The following is a 21,764-nucleotide window of genomic DNA, read 5'->3' as shown; positions in this document are numbered from 1 at the left end:
TTTGCCTTTGTCAGTGAAAATATTTTATTTATCTTTTCTTATTCATATTTTAATCTTTTTTATTTAAATAAGTCGCTTTAGCATTACTTGTAATGCTAGTTTAGTGTGATTAATTTCTTTATTTCTTAACTGAGAAACTATAACTCCTTGTTGACTTTAAATGATAGATAGCCTTGCTGGGTAATCTTGTTTGTAGGTCTTTGCTTTACATTACTTTGAGTATTTCATGTCAATCTCTCCTGGCCTAAATGTTTCTGTTGAGAAATCACCTGACAGTATTATGGGAGCTCCTCTGTATATAACTAAATGCTTTTCTTTTGTTCCTTTAAGATTCTGTCTTTAATCTTTTTTTTTTTTTTTTTTTAATAAAGACACGGAGTCTTTTTTTTTTCTTTCTTTCTTTCTTTTTTTAAAAATATATTTTATTGATTTTTTACAGAGAGGAAGAGAGAGGGATAAAGAGTTAGAAACATCGATGAGAGAGAATCATCGATCAGCTGCCTCTTGCACACTCCCTTCTTGCACTCCCCCTACTGGGGATGTGCCTGCAACCAAGGTACATGCCCTTGACCGGAATCGAACCCGGGATCTTTCAGTCCGCAGGCTGACGCTCTATCCACTGAGCCAAACCGGTTTTGGCATCTTTAATCTTTTGACATTTTAATATTAATGTGCATTGGTATGGGCGAATTCTCTGCACTTCCTGGACTTATATGTCTAGTTCCTTCCCCAGGTTAGGGAAATTTTCACTCATTTCTTCAAATAGGTTTTCAATCCCTTACTCTCATGAATGTTGGAATGCTTAATGTTACCTTAGAGTTCCCTTAAACCAGGGGTCCTCAAACTTTTTAAAGTGGGGGCCAGATCACGGTCCCTCAGAGAGCTGGAGGGCGGGACTATATGAACTACTAATTCCTACTGTAACACCTCGGCTGCGCTCACTGCCCAAAAAACCTGGCAGGCCGGATCAGACTCCTCTGCGGGCCGCATGTGGCCCGCGGGCCGTAGTTTGAAGACCCCTGCTAAACTATCCTCAATAAAAAAAAAAGTATCCACCCCCCGTTCCAGTGGTCTGTGAATTTCCTCTAATGTAGTCTTCATTTCAGTTATTGTATTCTTCATTTATATGTGTTTTTTTAAATCTTTGTTGAAATTCTGAGTTCATGTATTCTTCCTCTGAGTTCATTGAGCATCCTTATAATCTGTGTTTGGAACTTTGTATCTGGTAGATTGCTTGTCTCCATTTTGTTCTTTTTTGAAGTTTTGTTCTGTATTTTCATTTGGGACATGTTTCTTTGTCTCCTCATTGGCCTGACTCCCTGTGTTGTTTCTATGTAATAGGTAGATATGCTTATTCTTCTCATCTTAGCAGGTGTCCTATGGGGCCCAGGGGCACAGTCTCCCTGTTTACCTCAGGCAGTTGCTCCAGGGCATCCCTTATGTGGGTGTGTGCACCCTCCTGATGTAGTTGAGCCTTGATTTCTGTTGGCACATCAGTGGGTGGGATTGACTCTCGGGTTGACTGGCTTTGAGGGCTGTTGGTGACTACAGCACACAAGCTGTTGTCTGGGGGCTGATCCCATGGAGCAGGAGTCTTTACTGGGGTTCTGGTGCCAGCCACATCTGCCTTTCATGTGTAAGGATGTGGAGGTGGCTGGGTGGTGGTGTCTGAAGGCAGGAGCTTCTTAGGAAGAGCTCTGGTGCAGGTCAAGATTAACTGCTGTTTGTGTCCAGCTTAGGGTGACCAGTAAGAACTACAAAGTAATCTGCATATGGTTGCTGCTTGTGTTGGAGATCCTAGGGAAAGGCTATGCTGTGTACTGAGGTGCCAGGCTTGAGATACTTGGGTGGGCACCATGATACTAGTTTAGTCAATTCAGTTTTTCCCCATATACCTCTGGTGCTTTTTTTTTTTTTTTTTTTTAAATATATTTTATTGATTTTTCAGAGAGAGGAAGAGAGAGGGATAGAGAGTTAGAAACATCGATGAGAGAGAATCATCGATCAGCTGCCTCTTGCACACCCCCTACCGGGGATGTGCCCACAACCAAGGTACATGCCCTTGCCCGGAATTGAACCCGGGACCTTTCAGTCCGCAGGCCGACGCTCTATCCACTGAGCCAAACCGGTCCTGGCCCTCTGGTGCTTTTTCAACTGCTACCTTTGCAAGCTTAGGGTAAGTTTGTGAGCCACCAAATCTTTGCATGGGTCCCTCAAGAGGAAAAAATACTTGGGATTCTCACAGCCCTCCATATCACTGTGATATGCAATCCCTGCTGGTTTTCATACCCAGATGTCAGGGGCTCCTCCTCCCAGCACTGTGCCCCAGGCGCCTCAGGGGGGACCTCTGCAGCCCAGATACACATCCCAATTCTTAATCCACACACGTAGGGTGTGGAACCTGCTTTTTCTGTCTCCACCCCTCCTACCAGGCCCTACATGGCTTCTCCCCTACATCCCTAGTTATAGGGCTTCTGTTTAGCTAGTCTTCAGGTGGTTCTCAATGATAGTCATTCTACAATTTAGTTGTAATTGTGATGTGGTCATGGGAGGTGAGTACAGTGTTTACCTACTCTGCCATCTTGACTGGAACAGTATTACATCTGATTCTCAATTCAAACAGCAAAATCTGCACCAGTGCCACTTTGAGGATTTGATAATACATTAATACCCCTCTCAAATACCACTAGCATAATCAATAAATGGCTGTATAAATTTTTTTTTAAATGTAGCACAGATAAAATATTGAACAAAACATGAATGCCATCAGATAAGGTTGTTTTCTACATTTTCTTAGCAAACTAACTTTTAATATTTTTTACTAGGGGTGGGAATGCCTAGCCTGCAAAATTATTTGGCCTGGCCCTGCCAAGGCATTAGGAGTGAGTTAATTAAATGGTTGACCAAATGTAGCAGGTTAATTTTGAAGTTGATAATTTTGCATGGCCTGAATATCCAAATGGCCCTTGGCAGAAAAGAGGTTCCCCACCCTTGCTCTATAGCAGTTGTATTTAAGATGTAAAGATTTTGACTTATTGTAAAAGAAAGGCACTGAGTAAACCTTTGTTCTATATCTCACTCCTTTATCTCCAAAGCAGGAGCAGTTAACTTAGAGTGGTCTGAACCAGCTATGAGTAAATACTGTTCAATAATCAGTGGTCAACAGTGGAGAATGGTATGGACTTTCCTCAAAAAAATTAAATATGTAATTTCCCATTTGACCTAGTGATCTCACTTCTAGGAATATATCCCAAGAAACTAGTAACACCAATCAGAAAGGATATATGCACCCCTATGTTCATAGCAGCACAATTTACAATGGCTAAGATTTGGAAACAGCCTCTAAGTACCCACCAGCAGATGAGTGGATTAAAAAACTGTACTACGTCTAGTACAATGGAGTACTATGCTGCTATAAAAAGGAAGGATCTCCTACTATTTGCAACAGTATGGATGGAGCTGGAGAGCATTATGCTAAGCAAAATCAGTCAGAAAAAGATAAATACCACATGATCTCACTCATTTATGGATTATAATAAACAACATAAACTAATGAACAAAAACAGACAGAGAACCATTGATTAGACTGTCAAACCTCAGAAGGAAGGTATGGAAGGGTGGGGGTAACGGGGGAAAATCAATCAAAGGACTTGTATGTATGCATATAAGCATAACCAATGGAGGGATAAGGACACATATGTAATATCTTATCAATAAAAAAGAAAAAAATTTTAAATGGAAAAAATATAATCAGTGGTTATATAGTATATGTATATGTATATTTTTGTTGTAAGAAAGTCTAAGGGGAAACTTTCTTTGAAGTGTGAAATGGGGCAAGAATGGAAAACAAAAAAGCGAAGTTTCTTTTGGATTTTCCTCTCATAATTTAATATGTTGCCATTTTTTAAAAATTTAAGAGTAAAACATTGTTTTAAAATGAAAATTTCAGTTAATGAGATTTTGATTTTTTTCATTCTTTTCTATTTAAAAAAATTCTTGTTCTTATATAGAAAATTGAGTGGCATGTCCTTATAAATGATGGAATATAAACACACACTAAATATAGCTTATCTGTCTAAATTCTAAATTGTAGCAAACTTAACATCTTTGAAACAGCGATAAAGAAGTAAACATTTAAATATTTCTTCTTTCCCCACAATATGCTACAGTGAGTTATCTATAAATGGTTTTCCCTTAGGATTAGGGAACAAGGATACTTAAAATCCTTTATTACCCATTATATAAATTACAAGGCATTACATAATTTATAAGGAATTTTAGTATTATTATAGAAATTTTGATATACATTAATACTACAGGAAATGCCTAACATGGTAATGTATTAAATGTTACAGGGACTACTATTATTTCTCTTAGAAAATGATTTCTTTAATCATGGAAACTAGATTATGGTATCAAATTATATATGCAGCTGTGAAAAATAAATGGATTTTGGACTTATGAAAGTCTACTGGCTAATATCATAGTTCAAGAGTAACATTTCATGATTTTCTTTGAAATAATGTAATAATGCAAGCCTTCTATTATTCAGGTATCTGGGGTTTTAACCAAGACTACCAGTTTAGTAATTAACAATGAAAATTCCATATATTGTTTGGCTACATTAATTGATAATAAAAATTTTCAACAAATATGCACTAGCATAGTCTAGTAAAAGCATCCAGAACGATATACATTTTTACTATTGAGGGTTAAAGTTGTGAAATGCTGTGAGCTAAAAGAGGGGTCAGCAAGCTATGCCCCAGATGCTTGTTTTTATAAGTAAAGTTTTACTGGTATGCAGCCAAGTCCATTTGTGTCTATATTGTCAATGGCAGCTTTAGAGCGACAGTGGCAAAATCATTTAGAAACCACATGGTTGCAAAATTGAGTCTAATGCTCTAAAAAAAGGCTTGCAACTTCTCACTACAGAATATTTTATAACGCCTTTTAATTTTTCCTTTTTTATTGCAAAAACTTGCCAGTTAAGATTTTCTAGGATGGAAAAGGGAAGCTTATTGAACTTACAATTCAAAGTGACATGTGCTTACACTCTACTTTTGCTTTGATAAAAACAGGCTGCTTGGCCTTTTTACTGACTGCTGTGCTGTTCAGTTGTCACCTCTCTATCATGATGTCTGTTTCATTCTCCAACTTGGGTTTCTTCCTCCTCTGCTACTGGTAAGCTTCCCAGGATGCTTCTTGAGCCTGTATTTTTACTTGTTTCATCTGTCTCCTTTCCCTTTTCTCTTCTCACTAGTTTTATTAATGTTTTTCACATACTCCAGATTTCAAAGAGTACCAGGAACTTTGATCATTCTGCTTCCATCTTATAGATTATTTAACAGATTATTTAATAATCTGTAGTATTAGCTTATTTTAAAAAACTTTAATATTTGTTTGGATTTATTTACATACTAATTTTTTGCTTATGACCCTTCTTGTGTCTCATCTTTTCCGCTGGGTTTATTTTGTTTCTGCCTGAAGTGCACTCAGCTCTTCACTTATTTGTTGCTCAGGGGCACTAACCACTTCTGGACCTGGAGCAACCTTGGATCAGCTTCTACCTTTTGTAACAATCACCCTCTTGCTCATGTTAGGAAATGCTTTCTATACCCCTATCCTGCTGCTTTCTGTTCCTCAAGGATTCATTATAATTTCTCATGGTTCACACCAAAGAATTTCTTATGGTTCACACCAAATATTAATTCATTTATTTTAAAAGCATCTTTTCTATGGTTGGGAGGGAGAGAATACACTGGCATGTGCTCACACCTTGAAGTGGAAGTCCTACATGTGTTGTTTTCTACATTGCTAGCTCACCAATTAAAAATCAGCCCAAGCAGCTTTTCTACATGTTCAATTTCTCATAACTGTTTCTGACAGTAATTAACCTGAGAAAAATGGTTCCCTTATCCATAAAATGGAGATGAATATACTTATGTATTTGGGTTGATAAAAATTAAAGGAGATTATATACATGAAGTGCTTAAAATATTATATAATGTTAGTTTGTTAGTTCTTTTGCTATGTGGACAATCAAGAATTAAGAATTAAATGTTTTAAATTCTTGTGTCATAAATTTCATCTTCCACTGCATTAATTTTTAAAAATAGTCCAGCAAGTATCACATAGTTAATTTCAAATATTTTAGCAATCTTCTTTTTGTTTTTGTTATTTCTCTCCCCACCCCCCATTAGTTGCAATTATACTGAGTTCCTAAATTTCTGTTTATTGTTTGGCTTTTTTTCTATGCTACTAACCACCTGAATAGTATACTAAGAATGTCAATGAATCTGGTAAACTTCTTAAACTACTTTTTAAATGAATTTATAATAATACATAAGGATTCTATTTTTGATAAAGTATAATTAGATTTCATAATACAAACATTGACTAATGTAAAAAAAAAAAAAAAAAGGCACTGAAAACAGCTTCATTTTAGCAGCCATGGATTTTTTAGAGTACAATCAGTTCCTAAAAAAATATACTGGTTAACAAAACTATAGGGTGTACTTTAAAGATTAGCTTATGCAATACTAAAATGAAAGTAAATAATTTTGAAAAAGCAGAACTCAATTTTACTAGACTACTTTTATAAAGGTTAAAAAAATGCCATCTAAAACAAAAAACAGCTCTATAAGGTTAAAACTGATCTGCTATCAATAGAGCCATCTCTGAATGTCCCTCCCTGACTTAGCTACAAAAATCAAGGCTCAAACACAAGCAAAAGAACAAAACTGCAGGCACCAACTAAAAGAAAAAAAATAAGCTACTTAAAATTGTCAGACACCTCAATTTACTACCAATAATTTAGCAACAGAGTACTTATTTATAGCAATCCTTCTGGCATAACATATTAGGGCTTTCATGTAAATCAAGCCTTCCTTTCAACAATGAACTGGAATATATTTTGACAATAAGGGATAGACAACAATGAATGGTTCAGATCCTCTCTAGCATAAGAATAATTATTTCTTATTTTGTTTGTCCCACAGGAAAGAGAGGCATAGCAGAATGAAATAGTTTGGATCCACAGTTTGAGATTGTTTAGGGATATCTTATTTAGTAAATGACCAGAGCCTAAGGACCTAAGCTAAACATGATCCCACGGAGGATTTTCTTTTCAGAAAAACATCATGAAAAGAGGTAATTTCTCTTTATTCTGACTTATGAATTTATTTTTAACTGAGATAACTAACATGTAATAGCTGTATTAATTTAATTTGATATTTGTACATATTGTGAAATGATTAGAGTAAGTTTAGTTATTTCACAGCCATTACTTCTCATCCTTACAAATTTTGTGTGTGATGGCAACTTGTAAGGTTTACCCTCTTAGTAGCTTTCAAATATACAACAGTCTTGTTAGCGGTTTCTTTTACTACACGCTTAGCAGATAGGTTGAGGCCAGGGGAATACAGCCCATTTTGAGGAAGGGAGCTTACAGGTAAAAAAAATCAGATCCTGGTCCCGGGGCTTAAGCACAGGGTCAGGCAGTATCTGAACTGTAGAATTATATGCGTCAATAAGATCTCCTTAAGCCTATCTAAACTAGGGTTAGTCACTTGCAATACAAAGAGTCCAAACTAATAAAATATGGGAAATTATCTTTCATGAACTATACATCAATATTTGTAGCCTGTGAAAACCAGTTTTTAATACAGTAAATTATCTGGTAGTTTACAAAGCTGCTTTTGAATCTTTTCATGAATATGGGGGAAGGAATGGACAGTAAGGAGAAAGACAGTGACTGGAAGTCTTTGTGCACACATTCCACCACACATTCTGTATCTATTAGTGGCAAAAAATATTTCCAGTTGGTTTTAGGAGAATTAGTATGTGTGTAGTAGCTAAAAATTACTGTTGCTATTTACCAAAATCCCTCCAAAACTCTTAAAACAATCACTACATATTTAAAGAAATCCAGTAACTGTGTTTAACATGAAGCTACCATAAAAACCCTGAGTTTTAAAGGACCTGAGTTAACTACTTTCAGAACAGTACAGTATCTTTAAAAGTTCTCAAAGTATTACAAGACAAATGTGCTACCTCCTTTCCCAATTTTACTGAGTTGACTTGGTGAAGCATAAAATCCTCTTCAGTCTTAGTGTTTAATAAATAGCTTTTATTATAACTAATGTACCAGGTATGGTGGCAAAATGCTTTATTCATTTGATTTCTATTTCTTCTTTCAGTAGGGAGTTTTAAAATACCAAATGAAATGTTATAAATAACACTTTCTAGATTATGGTCATAAAATAAGTTTGAGATTAATACTAGTGCCTTCTTTTATTTAGATTTGTCTCCTAAATTTGCAGGTCCTAATACAGCTAAATGGTTGCAACTGGTGCACTGAGGCTGGGTTTTGAACTCCATCTAAGAATTTATAATAGCAAAGACAAAACATTGGAAAATTCCAGATTTATCCTTATTGCAGTAACATCAAGAAACCAGATGACTTGGAGAACCGTCTTAGAGAGTAAACTGCCTCTAATACTCTTCCCCGTATGAATTCTTCTCAGTACATACCATAGAAAAAGAAATTTACAAATTTCAATCCAGAGCCACTCAAAATGTGGTCTGTAAATAGCTCTAGTCCATACATTTTCTATTTCATTAACTACAATGCTTATTTCAGTTAAACAGTTTGCAACTGAGCTACTGTGCCAGAGCCATTCACAGCAACTATTCTTAATTATGAAGATTGTGTTGTTTTATATTCTAGCCCAAGGTTCTTACCCATTACCAACTAGTAATAGTTTGTGGACCAGCTATTTTGGGTTATAATATTCTAGACCTCAATTTTAGATACTACTAGATTTCTGTCCCTGAGGCCAAACACATAAATTAGCCAAATACTTAGCTGAAACAGTCACACAGCACTGGAAAAGGCAATAAAAAGTAGTAATTGAGCTCACCTTTGACAGAAGCAATTTCACACAGGAAACGTGACCTTCATAGACAGCAGACAGAAGAGGAGTAATATGATGTTTATCTGGAGCCTGTGAAATAATAGAGATAAAACCACCTTATCCATTTTTTCTTTCTAGATGGAATTAGGAAACACTGAATATTTATTTTTCTTTTTCTTTTTTTTTTTTTTTTAATATATTTTATTGATTTTGTACAGAGAGGAAGAGAGAGAGATAGAAAGCTAGAAACATCGATGAGAGAGAGTCATCGATCAGCTGCCTCCTGCACACCCCCCACTGGGGATATGCCTGCAGCCAAGGTACATGCCCCCAACCGAAATCGAACCCGGGTCCCTTCAGTCCCCAAGCCGACGCTCTATCCATTGAGCCAAATCGGTCTCGGCTCAAGTCAATGTTTACCTATTTGCCTTTCTATCCAAAATCACTTTATAGGTACACATTTCTAGTCTCTGGAGAGCTGCCCTCTAGAGCAGCAGTCGCCCCCGCGGACCACTGGTGGTCTGTGAGGTCTGAAAGGTTGCTGACTCGCAAAGAGAAACCCTGCTTGTGGGTTTGGGCCTCTAGAGCAGCAGTCACCAAAGTAGAGGGAACAGGGCTTTAACCCCAGCTCAAATCTTGGCTTTGCCACTTACTGTGTGACTAATTATAATCTCTCTGAGCCTTACTCCCCACTAATATAGAAATACCATTGAGGTGCTGAAGGGAAGAACATAGCCAATGAAAAGTTTGCCACAGCTCAGCCAAGTGACTTAGTGTCCTCTGAAATGTGAGTTCATCTCACTTGCTATCATGGTTACTTAAATATTTTTCTAAAACTCTGAAATGCAGAGGCCACAAAAGAGTCAGGAGATGGCTGCTTCTGTCTGACCACTTGCTTACTGACCTCTGTCAAAAAATACATCATATTGCCGAAAACTGTTTTGCTCAGTGGGAAGAGTGCCAGTCTGTGACTGAAAAGTCCCAGGTTTGATTCCGGTCAAGGGCACGTACCTTGGTTGAGAGCACATCCCCAGTAGGAGGTGTGCAGGAGGCAGCTGATCAATGTTTCTATCTCATCGATGTTTCTAAACTCTATCCCTCACCCTTCCTCTCTGTAAAAGATCAATAAAATGTATTTTTTAATAAAAATGCACCATATTTACCATGACTGCAGGGTTCCATGGTCCACTGGCAGATAGCATTTGCTACTTATAGGTAGCGCAACTCTCAAGTTGCTTTAGAACCTGAAAAGCAGCAGCCAAGGGGAAACATCCTGATCCTCAGCTTGAAAGTCAGTTTGTTTGCTTGTTTAAAATCCCAACTATACATTTCTAAGTTACAGAAATTATGGCATAATTTAAAATGAGGTGTCCACAAGAACTATTTTATACATCTATATAAAATAATTACAACAGGAAAATTTTTTTTCTAGAATGACAATGTTCTTTACATACATTAATATCAGCTCCTTTCAGCAGCAGAAATTCCAGGATTTCAAGCTGCCCACAATCTGCCGCATAGTGAAGAGGTTTCCTTCCACCTTCTAGCGTCCGGTTGACATCTTCTCCCTTATAAAAGAAGCCAAAGAAAACAGTATGTACGTGGATGGTAGACTGGAGGGAAGGTGCTTGATATTTTTACTTTCTTAAAGCTCTAAGAATTTCGTGAAATATTTGCATTTCTTGCAAAGTGAAGTAACCAAAAACTTGAAATCTTGCACACAGTTTGATAGTAATTCAAACTACGATTAGTCAAGCTGAAAACAAGTAATAATGCTAAATGTAATGAAATATACAGTGCTCCATTTCTAAGAAGTTCAATCAGCATAACATCAAGAGGTGGCCAAATGAAACTGATGAGTTCAAATACTGACTTTTTTACACATATCACATGACATGTATTTTAATTCTTCAAAGAAAGCATCACTACTTTGATGGCATCGGCCATTATCACAAGGAATGTATTAGCTATTAAAAATTCATTTCATTCATGATAGTCCTATTGTATGGTAAGCACTGTATGCAGGGAACAATGGTGAGCGAAATCAGACATGGCTTCTGATTGCACAGAGCTTACCATCTAGTATAATCAGGTTTAAATGTATTTCAAAATATAACTGCTATGAAGGAAAGGAACTTAGTGCTACATGAATACTTTTCAGAAGGAATATGACAATCTTGGTGATAGACAGAAGGTGGGTAGTATCAGATGATGAACTTAAGGCCTCAAAAATAGTTTCCATTCATTGAGGATTAACAGATTCTAACAGTCTACACTAATAAGAGAAACTAATAAGAGAAACATGCAAATTAACTATCTGCTATACAAGACATGCCCACCAGCCAATCAGGAGTGAGTATGCCAGGAGCTAGAGCAAGCAGGAGGCTTGGGTTGCCCTGGCAACAGAGAAAGCCAAGCTTCCCCGGTGCCCAGCCGGCCCTGGCCTCTGCTCAAGGCTACAAAGTTTCAATTGTAGAATAGATTCCTGTTTCCAGCTAGCCATGGCCTCCACTCCATGGAGATGATTTAAATATCTTCCCTTGTTTATAAACTGTCAACTTCTCTATTTCCTTTCTTTCTCAGCAGATAACCTCATATCCTTCTTTTCATAGAACACCGCCTCCAGACAAGAATTCCTCCAGAACTTCTCTCTAAAGCCAATCTCTCACCTATATGTGTTAAATATTATCCTTTCTTGTTTTCTTAGGAAGCTTACTCCTTTGTTTATCCCTTTTCTTGTCTGTGCTTTCAACTGTTCCTGCTCTACTGGCTCATCAGCATATGCTTTTTACAACTCTTCCACTAAAAAAGCAAACAGCAACAAGAACCTCTCCTTGGACCTGACATCCACTTTTTAGTGACTGTTCTCTTTCCTATCCTTTCATGGCTAAACTTTCCAAAGTAGTACTGTCTATATTCGCTATCTCCAATTTCTCACCTTCCATTCTAATTTGACTTCTACCAGGAACATCATTTTTGCTGATGTCAATGATCTCCATGTTATGACTGACAATGTTGACTACTCTTTCCTTTTTTAAACACTTTCTTTTGGCTTTAGTGACACCACATTTCCTCCTACTCTGCCTGGGGCCTTCACTGTTTCCTCTCCTGACTCATCCACTTCTATCAGATGTTTAAAACACATTTTTAGAATCTTAGTTATGGTTTCAAGAATTTTAAAAGATGAAAGAAACACTGCATTAGAAAAAGACACACTATTTACAATTCAATAAACATTTACTTAGGCACTGTGCTACTTACTTGGGATAAAATAGAAAAGCACTGTGCTACTTACTTGGGATAAAATAGAAAAGTCTGACTTAATGAATTTGCTGCCTACTTGGGAAGATACAAAAGAGCTCTAATTGAGGGAATGCTCAATAATTTAACTTAGTGACTATTTTTATTTTTATTGCTATTTAGCTTTTCATGTATTTATATTTTGTGTTAATTAAATTGTAAAGGTCCTTGGGGGTCAGAGACTACATCTTTTACTTCTAAATAAATTCACAATGCCAAATGTGGCACTTTGTTGTTGATTATGATAGCATATCATAAAATGCTAAATTAAGAAAATATCAGTAGTAGACACGCTGTCTATTGATTTGGAGATTGTGGGTGTATGTGAGAGAATATGCCTGAAGAAATAAATACATAATTATGTATGGAATACCCATAAACCAACTGGAAACCAGCAGGTGCTAATATGGAAAAGTATCTACTACATATCATTGTTATGAGGCTTCGCCGAAATAATGTAAGGTGCCTACGATTATATAGAAAGCCCTCAATAAACATCAACCACTATTAATATCAGAGGCCTCACTACTTCTCACTTGAATAGCTTTCTACCCAATTTTTCTATATTCAACATTTCAACCAATATAAATCAAGTACATCAATGTTACTAAAGAGTAAATGATCATGCAAAAAATTCAACTGTTTCTTTTGTTTAACAAAAATCCTCATGGTGACACTAAAGTCATCTTCAATTTACAATTCTGGCCTTTTTATTCTCATTCATACACTGCTCCAAATAAACAGGTGCTTTCCCACTTTTGGCAAACTTATTGTTGTCTTCCTTTGGCACGGTACCCAACTTTCACTCATATCTTCAATTTCTGAAATTCTACTAACGCTTTAAGATCTATTTTCTATATAAAACTTTTACCTGATACTCTTGATAAATGATTCTCTCCTTTTAATCCTCACACTTCTTGTTTATGTCTCTTACTACATTTATCTTTATTCAAGATATTTGTTATTTATGAATCTCAATGAAAACCTCCATTAAAGAAAGAACAATGCCTTACTTATACAAATATATATATCACTTATAATGTCTACATGCAACTTTCACGTAACATTCCAATTTAATGAATTGGTGAAGTTACTTATACCATCTTTGTCATACCATGTAACCTGTTGGTTACCAAAACAACTACCACTTCACAAAGAGGTATTTTAAAATCATTACTAAAGTGTCTGAAAAGCCACAGAAACTGTTTTGAAAAGGACTTTGAATGCCATCTAATTCAACCACCCATTCTGTGGTTGAATCCTTATTTGTGTATACTCTACCTGCAACTGAACTTCTCTAATGAAAAGCAACTCAAGATCTTACTGATCAATCCATTCCTGTTTAAATGCTGAAAAAGTCACTATTTACTGGTTCTGGTTCTATCCTTGGGGACACATGAAACAAGCAGTCCCTATTTCACATTAGATTATTAATTACATTTAGCAGTAACATCACATTATAAATAAAACAAAATTTTTTCCAATTTATTATCCTAAACTTCAGCTACTGATTTCCTGAGTATATATGTAAGGCCATCATATTAATTGCTATTCAATTGCATCTTATAATGTTCATCTTATTTTCCCAGGCTCCAAGTTCTTTCTAGATTCTCATTAAAAGAAACCAGAGGCCTGATGCATGAATTCATGCATAGGTAAGGTCCCTCAGCCTGGCCAGTGATCAGGGACCACTGGCCAGGGGGAGGGACCATGGGAGGTTGGCTGTGGGAGTGCACTGACCACCAGGGGGCAGCTCCTGCATTGAGTGTCTGCCCCCTGGTGGCCAGTGTGCATCATAGCTACTGGCCATCATCTGGTCATAACAGTCACTTAGGCTTTTACACACACACACACACACACACACAGACTAGAGGCCCAGCACACGAAATTTGTGCACAGGTGTGGGGGTGGGGGGGTCCCCTCAGCTCGGCCTATACCCTCTCCAATCCGGAACCCCTCAGGAGATGTCTGACTGCTAGACATCCCTCTTGCAATCCATATAGGACCACTGGTCCTATCCGCTCACCTGCCTGCCTGATCGCCCCTAACTGCTCCTCCCTACCATCCTGATCGCCCCTAACTGCTCCTCCCTACCATCCTGATCGCCCCTAACTGCTCTCCCCAGCTGGCCTGATCCTCCCAATCGCTTCTGCTCGACCCCCGTCACCGTGGCTTTATCCAGAAGGACACCCAGTCTATCTGGTCTAATTAGCACATTACCCTTTATTAGTATAGATATAGATTTGTTAGTCCATATCCTCCCCACACTATCTCCAGCTTTCCTCATCACTGTCACTAAGGTATTTCTAAAAAATGTAAGTAAGACTGAAGGATGAGCACCACCAGTGTTCAGTAAACTTCCTTCTAGTTTGCTATATAAAGAGGTAGTATATTTGGCTACTACAATTCAGAGTCTTGAATCTGGTTCATTCACTCATCCAATCATCCTTTTCCATCATTCCCCCAAGCATATCATTGAGACATTTAAATGTCAATGAAATGTTTGAGATTTCCTTTATCTAACAATCTAGAACTACAAAAAAATTAGTATAGCAGGACTTAATTCTAAGCATTTTTTTCTTAAGTGTTACAAACAATCCCACTGTCACTTATACATACTTAATAAGTAAAACATGAATTAAATAAAATGTTTTTTCTAGTAAGGCCTACCATCCAAAATACAACCATTATTACTATCTTGCCATACTTCTGTTTTGTTTTTTCCCTATGAAAGGTAGTTGCTTAAAAGTTACAATGACACAATTATTTAACATAGGAGGGATCTTGCTGTTATTCTTGAAAGCTACAAAATATTTTATCAAGTAGATGAGTCATAGTTTACTTAAAATTTCTCTTAATTCTGAACATGCAGATTAATACCAAATACCCAGTAACATTAAAGCTTTTATTTTGTAGAATAAAACAATATCATATGTCATTGGTTCCAAAACACATGTTTTCCTTTATTTTAACATCTCTGAGTCATAAGAGAGAAAGAAAAATCTTAACACTTGGCCTTGGTGAGAGAGAAAGGGAACTTATGGGCTGATTATGTGCTTTGTAAAAATACTAATAGTCATTGCCCATGCCTGGCTTTAATACAGAAACTAACATATAATGGATCAAGATGCTAGAGTGTGAAGTACAGAATTAGATTATAAATTAATTTAGAGGACACAGAATAGTGAAATTCATTGAAAGTTAGACCAGACAATAGTAAAGCCCATGATGTTATACACCCTTCTCCCTGCCATTCAGACCTTTTCCTGCCAGTTTGTTAAAGCCAAGATGGAAGTGAACTGGTTCACCCAAACTCTGTCTCTGCTAACACCCTTTTCCTGTTCAGACTTTGGACAATCTTCTTTGCCTGCCATTCAGACTCTAAATTTTGCCAAAGATGTTCACGTTTACACACATGATCTTGATATTACCTTTTGGATAGAGAACAACTATGAGCTCTTTCTATATAAATTCATGTTATTCTATTATACACTGCTCTAGATCTTTTATAAGACCTTAAAGCTTTAAAGAACTTTTCACTCACTAGTCATTTATTTGGTCAGTCATTCACTCAACATTTAAGAGCACCCACTATGAGCTAGAAATTATTCTAAGTGGTAGAAATACAAAAGTGAACAAAAAAGACAAAGTTCATCAGGTCAAGTAACTGCTCAAATAGGCTCAGCATGAGCTGGACTATGCTCACTGTGGTTCCAGCTTCTCTTTCGGCAATAGGTTTGTGCTAAGTCATACAAACATAAAATGAAACTCCATTCCTCCTCTACCTGCTTAATCTTTTAAAAAGTACTCATACTCAAGCATAAAATAAATAAATAAGCCCAGACCACCTTCTTACAGATATACAAAAATAAACTAAAAGTGGATTAAAGTCTTAACTGTTAGACTAAAAACCATAAAGCTCCTAGAAGAAAACATAGGTAGTAAAATCTCTGAGCAGTGGTTAGCACACTGGCCCATGGACCAAAGGGTCCAGGGTTTGATTCCCTAGGTTGTGGGTCCAATCCCCAGCCTTTGTCTGGATGAGTGCAGGAGGCAAGCAATCGATGTGTCTCTATCACATTGCTATTTCTCTCTGTCTCGCTCCTTCCCTCCTTCCACTCTCTCAAAAAAATAAATAAAAAATAAAGAAAAAAAAATCAATGGAAAAAATATCCTCGGGTGAGGTTTAACAAAAACTGACATTTCTCTTAGCAATATTTTTTTCTTCTGATGTATCTCCTCAGACAAAGAAAACAAAAGAAAAAAAAAAACCAACTAAAGATTAAATACACTGATCTAAAATTTTTTGCAGAGCAAAGGAAACAAAATTACAATCTAGTGAATGGAAGATGATAGTCACCAATAATATATCTCATAAGGAGTTAATATCCAAAACTTATAAAGAACTCATACAACTCAACAACAAAAAAACACAATTCAATTAAAAAAAAAAATGATTAGAGGACCTGAATAGACACTTCTCCAAAGAGGACATTTTGATAGTCAATAGACATATGAAAAGATGCAGTCATGTTGTTAATTATCAAAGAAATGCAAATTAAAATCACAATGAGATATCACTTTACACCTGTCAGAATGGCTATCATCAATAAATCCACAAACAAGTTTACCTGAGGATATGGAGAAAAGCTAACCCTTGTGCATTATTGGTGGGAATGCAAACTGGTGCTGCCACTATGGCAAACAGTATGGTCTTCAAAAAATTAAAAATGGAACTGTCAGCCTTATGACCCAGCAATTCCAGTTTCATTTCTGGGCATAACAGAAGAAATGCAAAAACACTAATTTGAAAGAACATATGCACCCCATGTTTATTACAATGCTATTTACAGTATGAAGATATGGAAGCAATCCAAGTGCCTATCAATAAGAAGAGTGGATGAAAAAGCTGTAGTACATATAGATAATGGAATACTATTGGGCCATTAAAAAAAAAAAAAATCACCCCATTAGTGACAGCCTGGATGGACCAAGAGGGTATTATGCTCAGTTAAATAAGTCAATCAGAAAAAGACAAAAAACATCTGATTTCACTTATGTGGAATCTAAACAAGATAAAAATTGAAGAAAACTCAACACAGATAACAGACTGATGGTTGCCAGATGAGAGGAAGGTTTGGAGACTGGTCATGGGGATGTAAAGGGAATATTGTCAACAATCTATGCTAATAATAGAGGAATATGCAAATTAGCCAGGACACCGTAATGTCACGACCGAACAGCAGGGACCTAAGACTGCGCCCCGTCTGACGGGGCTTGATGGAGGATGTGAGACTGCGCCATCCCCCCCTCCCCCCGATACCTGGCGCCAGGTCAGGGGACCTGAGGCCAGCCCAATGCCAGGCTGGGGGACCTGAGTCTGTGACCCCGCCTGAAGGCTTGATGGGGGTAGGGCTGGTTGGGTCTCGGTCTTCTGCATTTTTGAAGTACGTATGGGTGGTGGGCAGGGACTTGATTCTAGGTCCCACGATGCACCCCAGACTCTGACAAGAAGGAGATTTTCATATACATTTTACTAATTTTCTTTCATCTATGACACATATTATAGAGAAAGGGCAAACAGCAATATTAAAATATTTCCTCTAATTAATTTCCTTTTAATGTACACAAATTTCATGCACCAGGTCACTAGTATTATAATAACTAAGTATGGTGCCAGGTGGGTACTGAAAATACTGGGGGTGGAGGTGAGGGTGGGGACACACTTTGTAAAGTTATATTACCTAACCACTATGTTGTATACCTGATCTAACACAAAATAATATAAAATGTAAACTGTAAATAAAAGATAAAGTTTTTTTTTTTTTTTTTAAAGTACTCATGTTCATAATTATATGAACATGGAATCTAACAATCTAAAGACAAATCCTGGCTTTGCCATTTACTAGCTTGGTTACCCTGGGCAAGTTACTTGAATTCCTGCAAAAAGATCTTTCAAGATGAAGGGAGAGGGATAGAGAGCCAGAAACGTCAATGGGAGAGAAACATCAACCAGCTGCCTCCCGTACACCCCTTACCAGGGATGTGCCCACAATCAATGTACATGCCCTTGATCAGAATTGAACCTGGGACCCATCAGCCCGCAGATGGACGTTCTATCCACTGAGCCAAACCCGTTTTGGCTCAAGATAACTATTTTTAATAAAAATTTTATGACAATCCAATGAGAAAATGTAGACAAAGTACTCAGCAAATAATCTAACATAAACAGTGACCATTAGAATATCATTATTATTGTTATGTTTATTTCGTAACACAGGTCACATATTAGGTTTGGTTTGCTTTATCTGTATTATGATATTATTATTCTAATCATTTATATGGTTCAGACTGTAAATTTTTTTCTGATGGGCTGCTATTACTATCATTACAAGTACAAGCTTCTGGAAGTTTAATGCAAACAAGGTACAACAGATTAGGTACACACTGGTGAAGACAAGAAATCATTTCAAGGGGCTCTGTGATAAGTGTTAATAGCTCAAATATTTACAATATAAATATAGAGTAGGTCAGAAAGAGTCTAGTGTACTTAGTATTTCTATTTTTCTATTTTTCTAGATGTCTCACTCTTATTTTTTATTTATTTATTTTTTAAAATATATTATTAATTTTTTACAGAGAGTAAGAGAGGGATAGTTAGAAACATCGATCAGCTGCCTCCTGCACACCCACTACTGGGGATGTGCCCGCAACCAAGGTACATGCCCTTGACAGGAATCGAACCTGGGACCTTTCAGTCCACAGGCTGACGCTCTACCCACCGAGCCAAACCGGTTAGGGTTAGATGTCTCACTCTTTTAGTAGATTTCCCCTAGCTTTTTGCAATCTTCAATTTTTCCCCAAAGCTATTCTAAATAGTTTTAATATGGAGTAAAAACCCATTTACAAATGTGAGGTATATTTTTAATAGTTTCCGATTCCCCGCTCTTAAATGGCAAAATCTTCTATATTTTTCTCAAAAGTGTACGTAGCGTGGTGGAGATATTTACTAAATCCAGTACTTCTTACGGACTCTATTACACAATATGGTTTCTTTGAATAATAAACATTCACATGGGATAGCATTCTTTATACTATTTCTAAATGAAATGGTCAACTGATTCCTGCAGAGAACTTTAAGCCATTCTTCAGGCAAAAAGAAACAATTCTCTTCCTTTGATCTCCAAGATATGTACAGGTTGCTGCATCTGAGTTCTAAGGCATAAGTACATACTGTACTGTCACAAGAAACCAGTGTCCTCAAAAGCTACTTAACAAAACAGGAGACTAAATTAGCATATGTATGACCATTTTGTAGTACTGCAAGTAAATTAATACTGGATAACTGATAGAGTAGAATGCAGCAAAACTATTAAATTTAACAAATTCTATACAGTTGTCCCCAATAATTCAGTTACAACTAAGTATTACCTTTTGCCAGTTAGAATTCAGAGGGGGAAAAAATTGTTCGCATTAAAACAAAAACAAAAATCACAGCAAAGCATATATATTAAGAATAAAAACTGCAAAATAAAATGCTGTGTTTTTAAGACAATTATACATATAACTACATGTTTCTGGGATTCTTAACCTAGAACTATTTGAGGTCTAAAATACATATATAAATAATAGGCTTATTTTTACTTACTTACCAATATCACACAAGCTAATGGAAATCAAAGAAAAAAATGAGCTAGGGAAAATTTTAAGAGCAAAAATAATGCATAACTCTTTGTATTTTTAAGCAAAAAAAAAAAAAAAAAAAAAAAGTGTTAAGCATCTATTTTTCTTTCTAACAAGTTTGTAAATGGAAATCATGATAGTTAAGGCCCCAAATCTTATGGTACATTTCCCCCATCTACACATCTACATAGAACTTTAACTTAAGCTTCCCCTCCTTTCCAAAATAACTACTTTAGTGATTTAAATTAGTTTTATATAACTGTTTTACTTATTAAACGCATACTTTATTTTTCTTCTTTGGAAAGTTTAAAAGCAATTAGTCATAGACATTTTCTAACTTAAAATTTAGTGAAGTATTTGAATAATTTTTCTACTGATGGTATAAAGTAAAAATTCTAATTTAACCAAAATATATGTATTTATAGAAAGAAAAACTACCGAAATTAAGAAAATCAACTCAAAACACTGTAATAGAATTTCAATTTGGACAAAAGACTAATATGAACAAAAATTAGCTTGTTAAGAAAATATTCATGGCTCCACAGTTGAAATTTATTCCTAAAATCTTAAAGTAGCCTGGGAAATATCTCAAGTTCTGATCCAACAGTTTACATTCCTAAAGGCTGTATCTGTAAATAAACCCATGAGAAAGTAGGAAGGAGAAAAAGGAAGGGAATGGGAAGGCAAAAGAAGAGGAGGGAAGGAAAGAAAAATTCAGCCCTCGAGTTTCTGAAGTGATTTATACGGCAATCTATTGTACGGAAAGGGGGATACATACAGGGTGGGGCAAAAGTAGGCTTACATTTGTTCATATGAAAAGTAATACAATAATAAGTAATACAATCAAGTGTTTCACCTATTCAACTGTAAACCTACTTTTGCCCCACCCCATGTTTTGGATTATTTTCCTGTTGCCATCCTACATGATTAACAGCTTGAATTATTTTTTAAGATCTTTTATTCCTAACAGAACTGCTTGTTTTCCAGTACTATCATAGAAAATAATCTAAAGGTAAGTCAATTTTACTCCTTGAAACTGTTATTTTGCCCAAAAGTTTACAAATTAAAAAAAAAAAAAATTGTATTTAATAATTTTAGCTACATATGTCTTGCTCATCTGTGTTTACTAATATTTAAACAGAAGTATGGAGACCCTCAATTTCTAACCTTGGATCTTCTCAGTTCAGAAAACTTCTATTTCTATCTATCAGTTCAAACTTGTTATTCTTGACCTAGCCAGTGTGGCTCAGTTGGTTGAGCACTGTCCTGTGCACCAAAAGGTTGCAGTTTCGATTCCTGGTCAGGGCACGATCCCTGGTCAAGGTGCTGTGATGTTTCTCATACTGATGTTTCTTGATCTCTCCCCTTCTCCTTTTCCTTCCTCTTTCTAAAAAATAAAAACTAAAAACATTTCTTAAGTAAACTTACATGTTCTTCCCTACCTTTTGCTAATTTAGTATCTGCTTTATCTACTATAATACTTAATTTTCAATTTTTATTTTTAACATATTTTATTGATTTTTTACAGAGAGGAAGAGAGAAAGACAGAAACATCTGTGAGAGAGAAACATCGATCAGCTGCCTCTTGCACACCCCCTACTGGGGATGTGCCTGCAACCAAGGTACATGCCCTTGACAGGAATCAAACCTAGGACCCTTCAGTCTGCAGGTCGACGCTCTATCCACTGAGCTAAACCGGTTAAAGCTAATCTTCTATTTTTTTAAATCTGGTATTTCATTTGTGGTTCTGAAACATTTCAATGCAAATGTCTGAATACAGAATATAGCAGTTCTGGAATGAGTCAGATCAAGTCCTGTCTTTCTACTTCTTAGCTATAGGATCTCAGGCAAGTTAATTTCTATTTC

The 21,764-nt window shown here is 36.3% G+C and overlaps 1 protein-coding gene across 1 annotated transcript in view; it reads right to left on the bottom strand.

Moving 5' to 3' along the window:
- MTPN (myotrophin) overlaps nt 1-21,764 on the bottom strand; it is a 47,406-nt gene that overhangs the window by 9,881 nt on the left and 15,761 nt on the right. The window contains exons 2-3 of the mRNA XM_084896611.1: nt 10,370-10,483; nt 8,922-9,005 (exon numbers count right to left, since the gene is read on the bottom strand). Coding sequence (XP_084752737.1) covers nt 8,922-9,005; nt 10,370-10,483 — 198 coding nt within the window. The remainder of the gene's footprint in view (nt 1-8,921; nt 9,006-10,369; nt 10,484-21,764) is intronic.

This window comes from Pipistrellus hanaki (assembly GCF_964339955.1).
Source record: "Pipistrellus hanaki genome assembly, chromosome: 10".
In the NCBI taxonomy this organism is placed as follows: Eukaryota; Metazoa; Chordata; class Mammalia; order Chiroptera; family Vespertilionidae; genus Pipistrellus; species Pipistrellus hanaki.
This window is presented reverse-complemented; position numbering and strand designations above follow the sequence as displayed.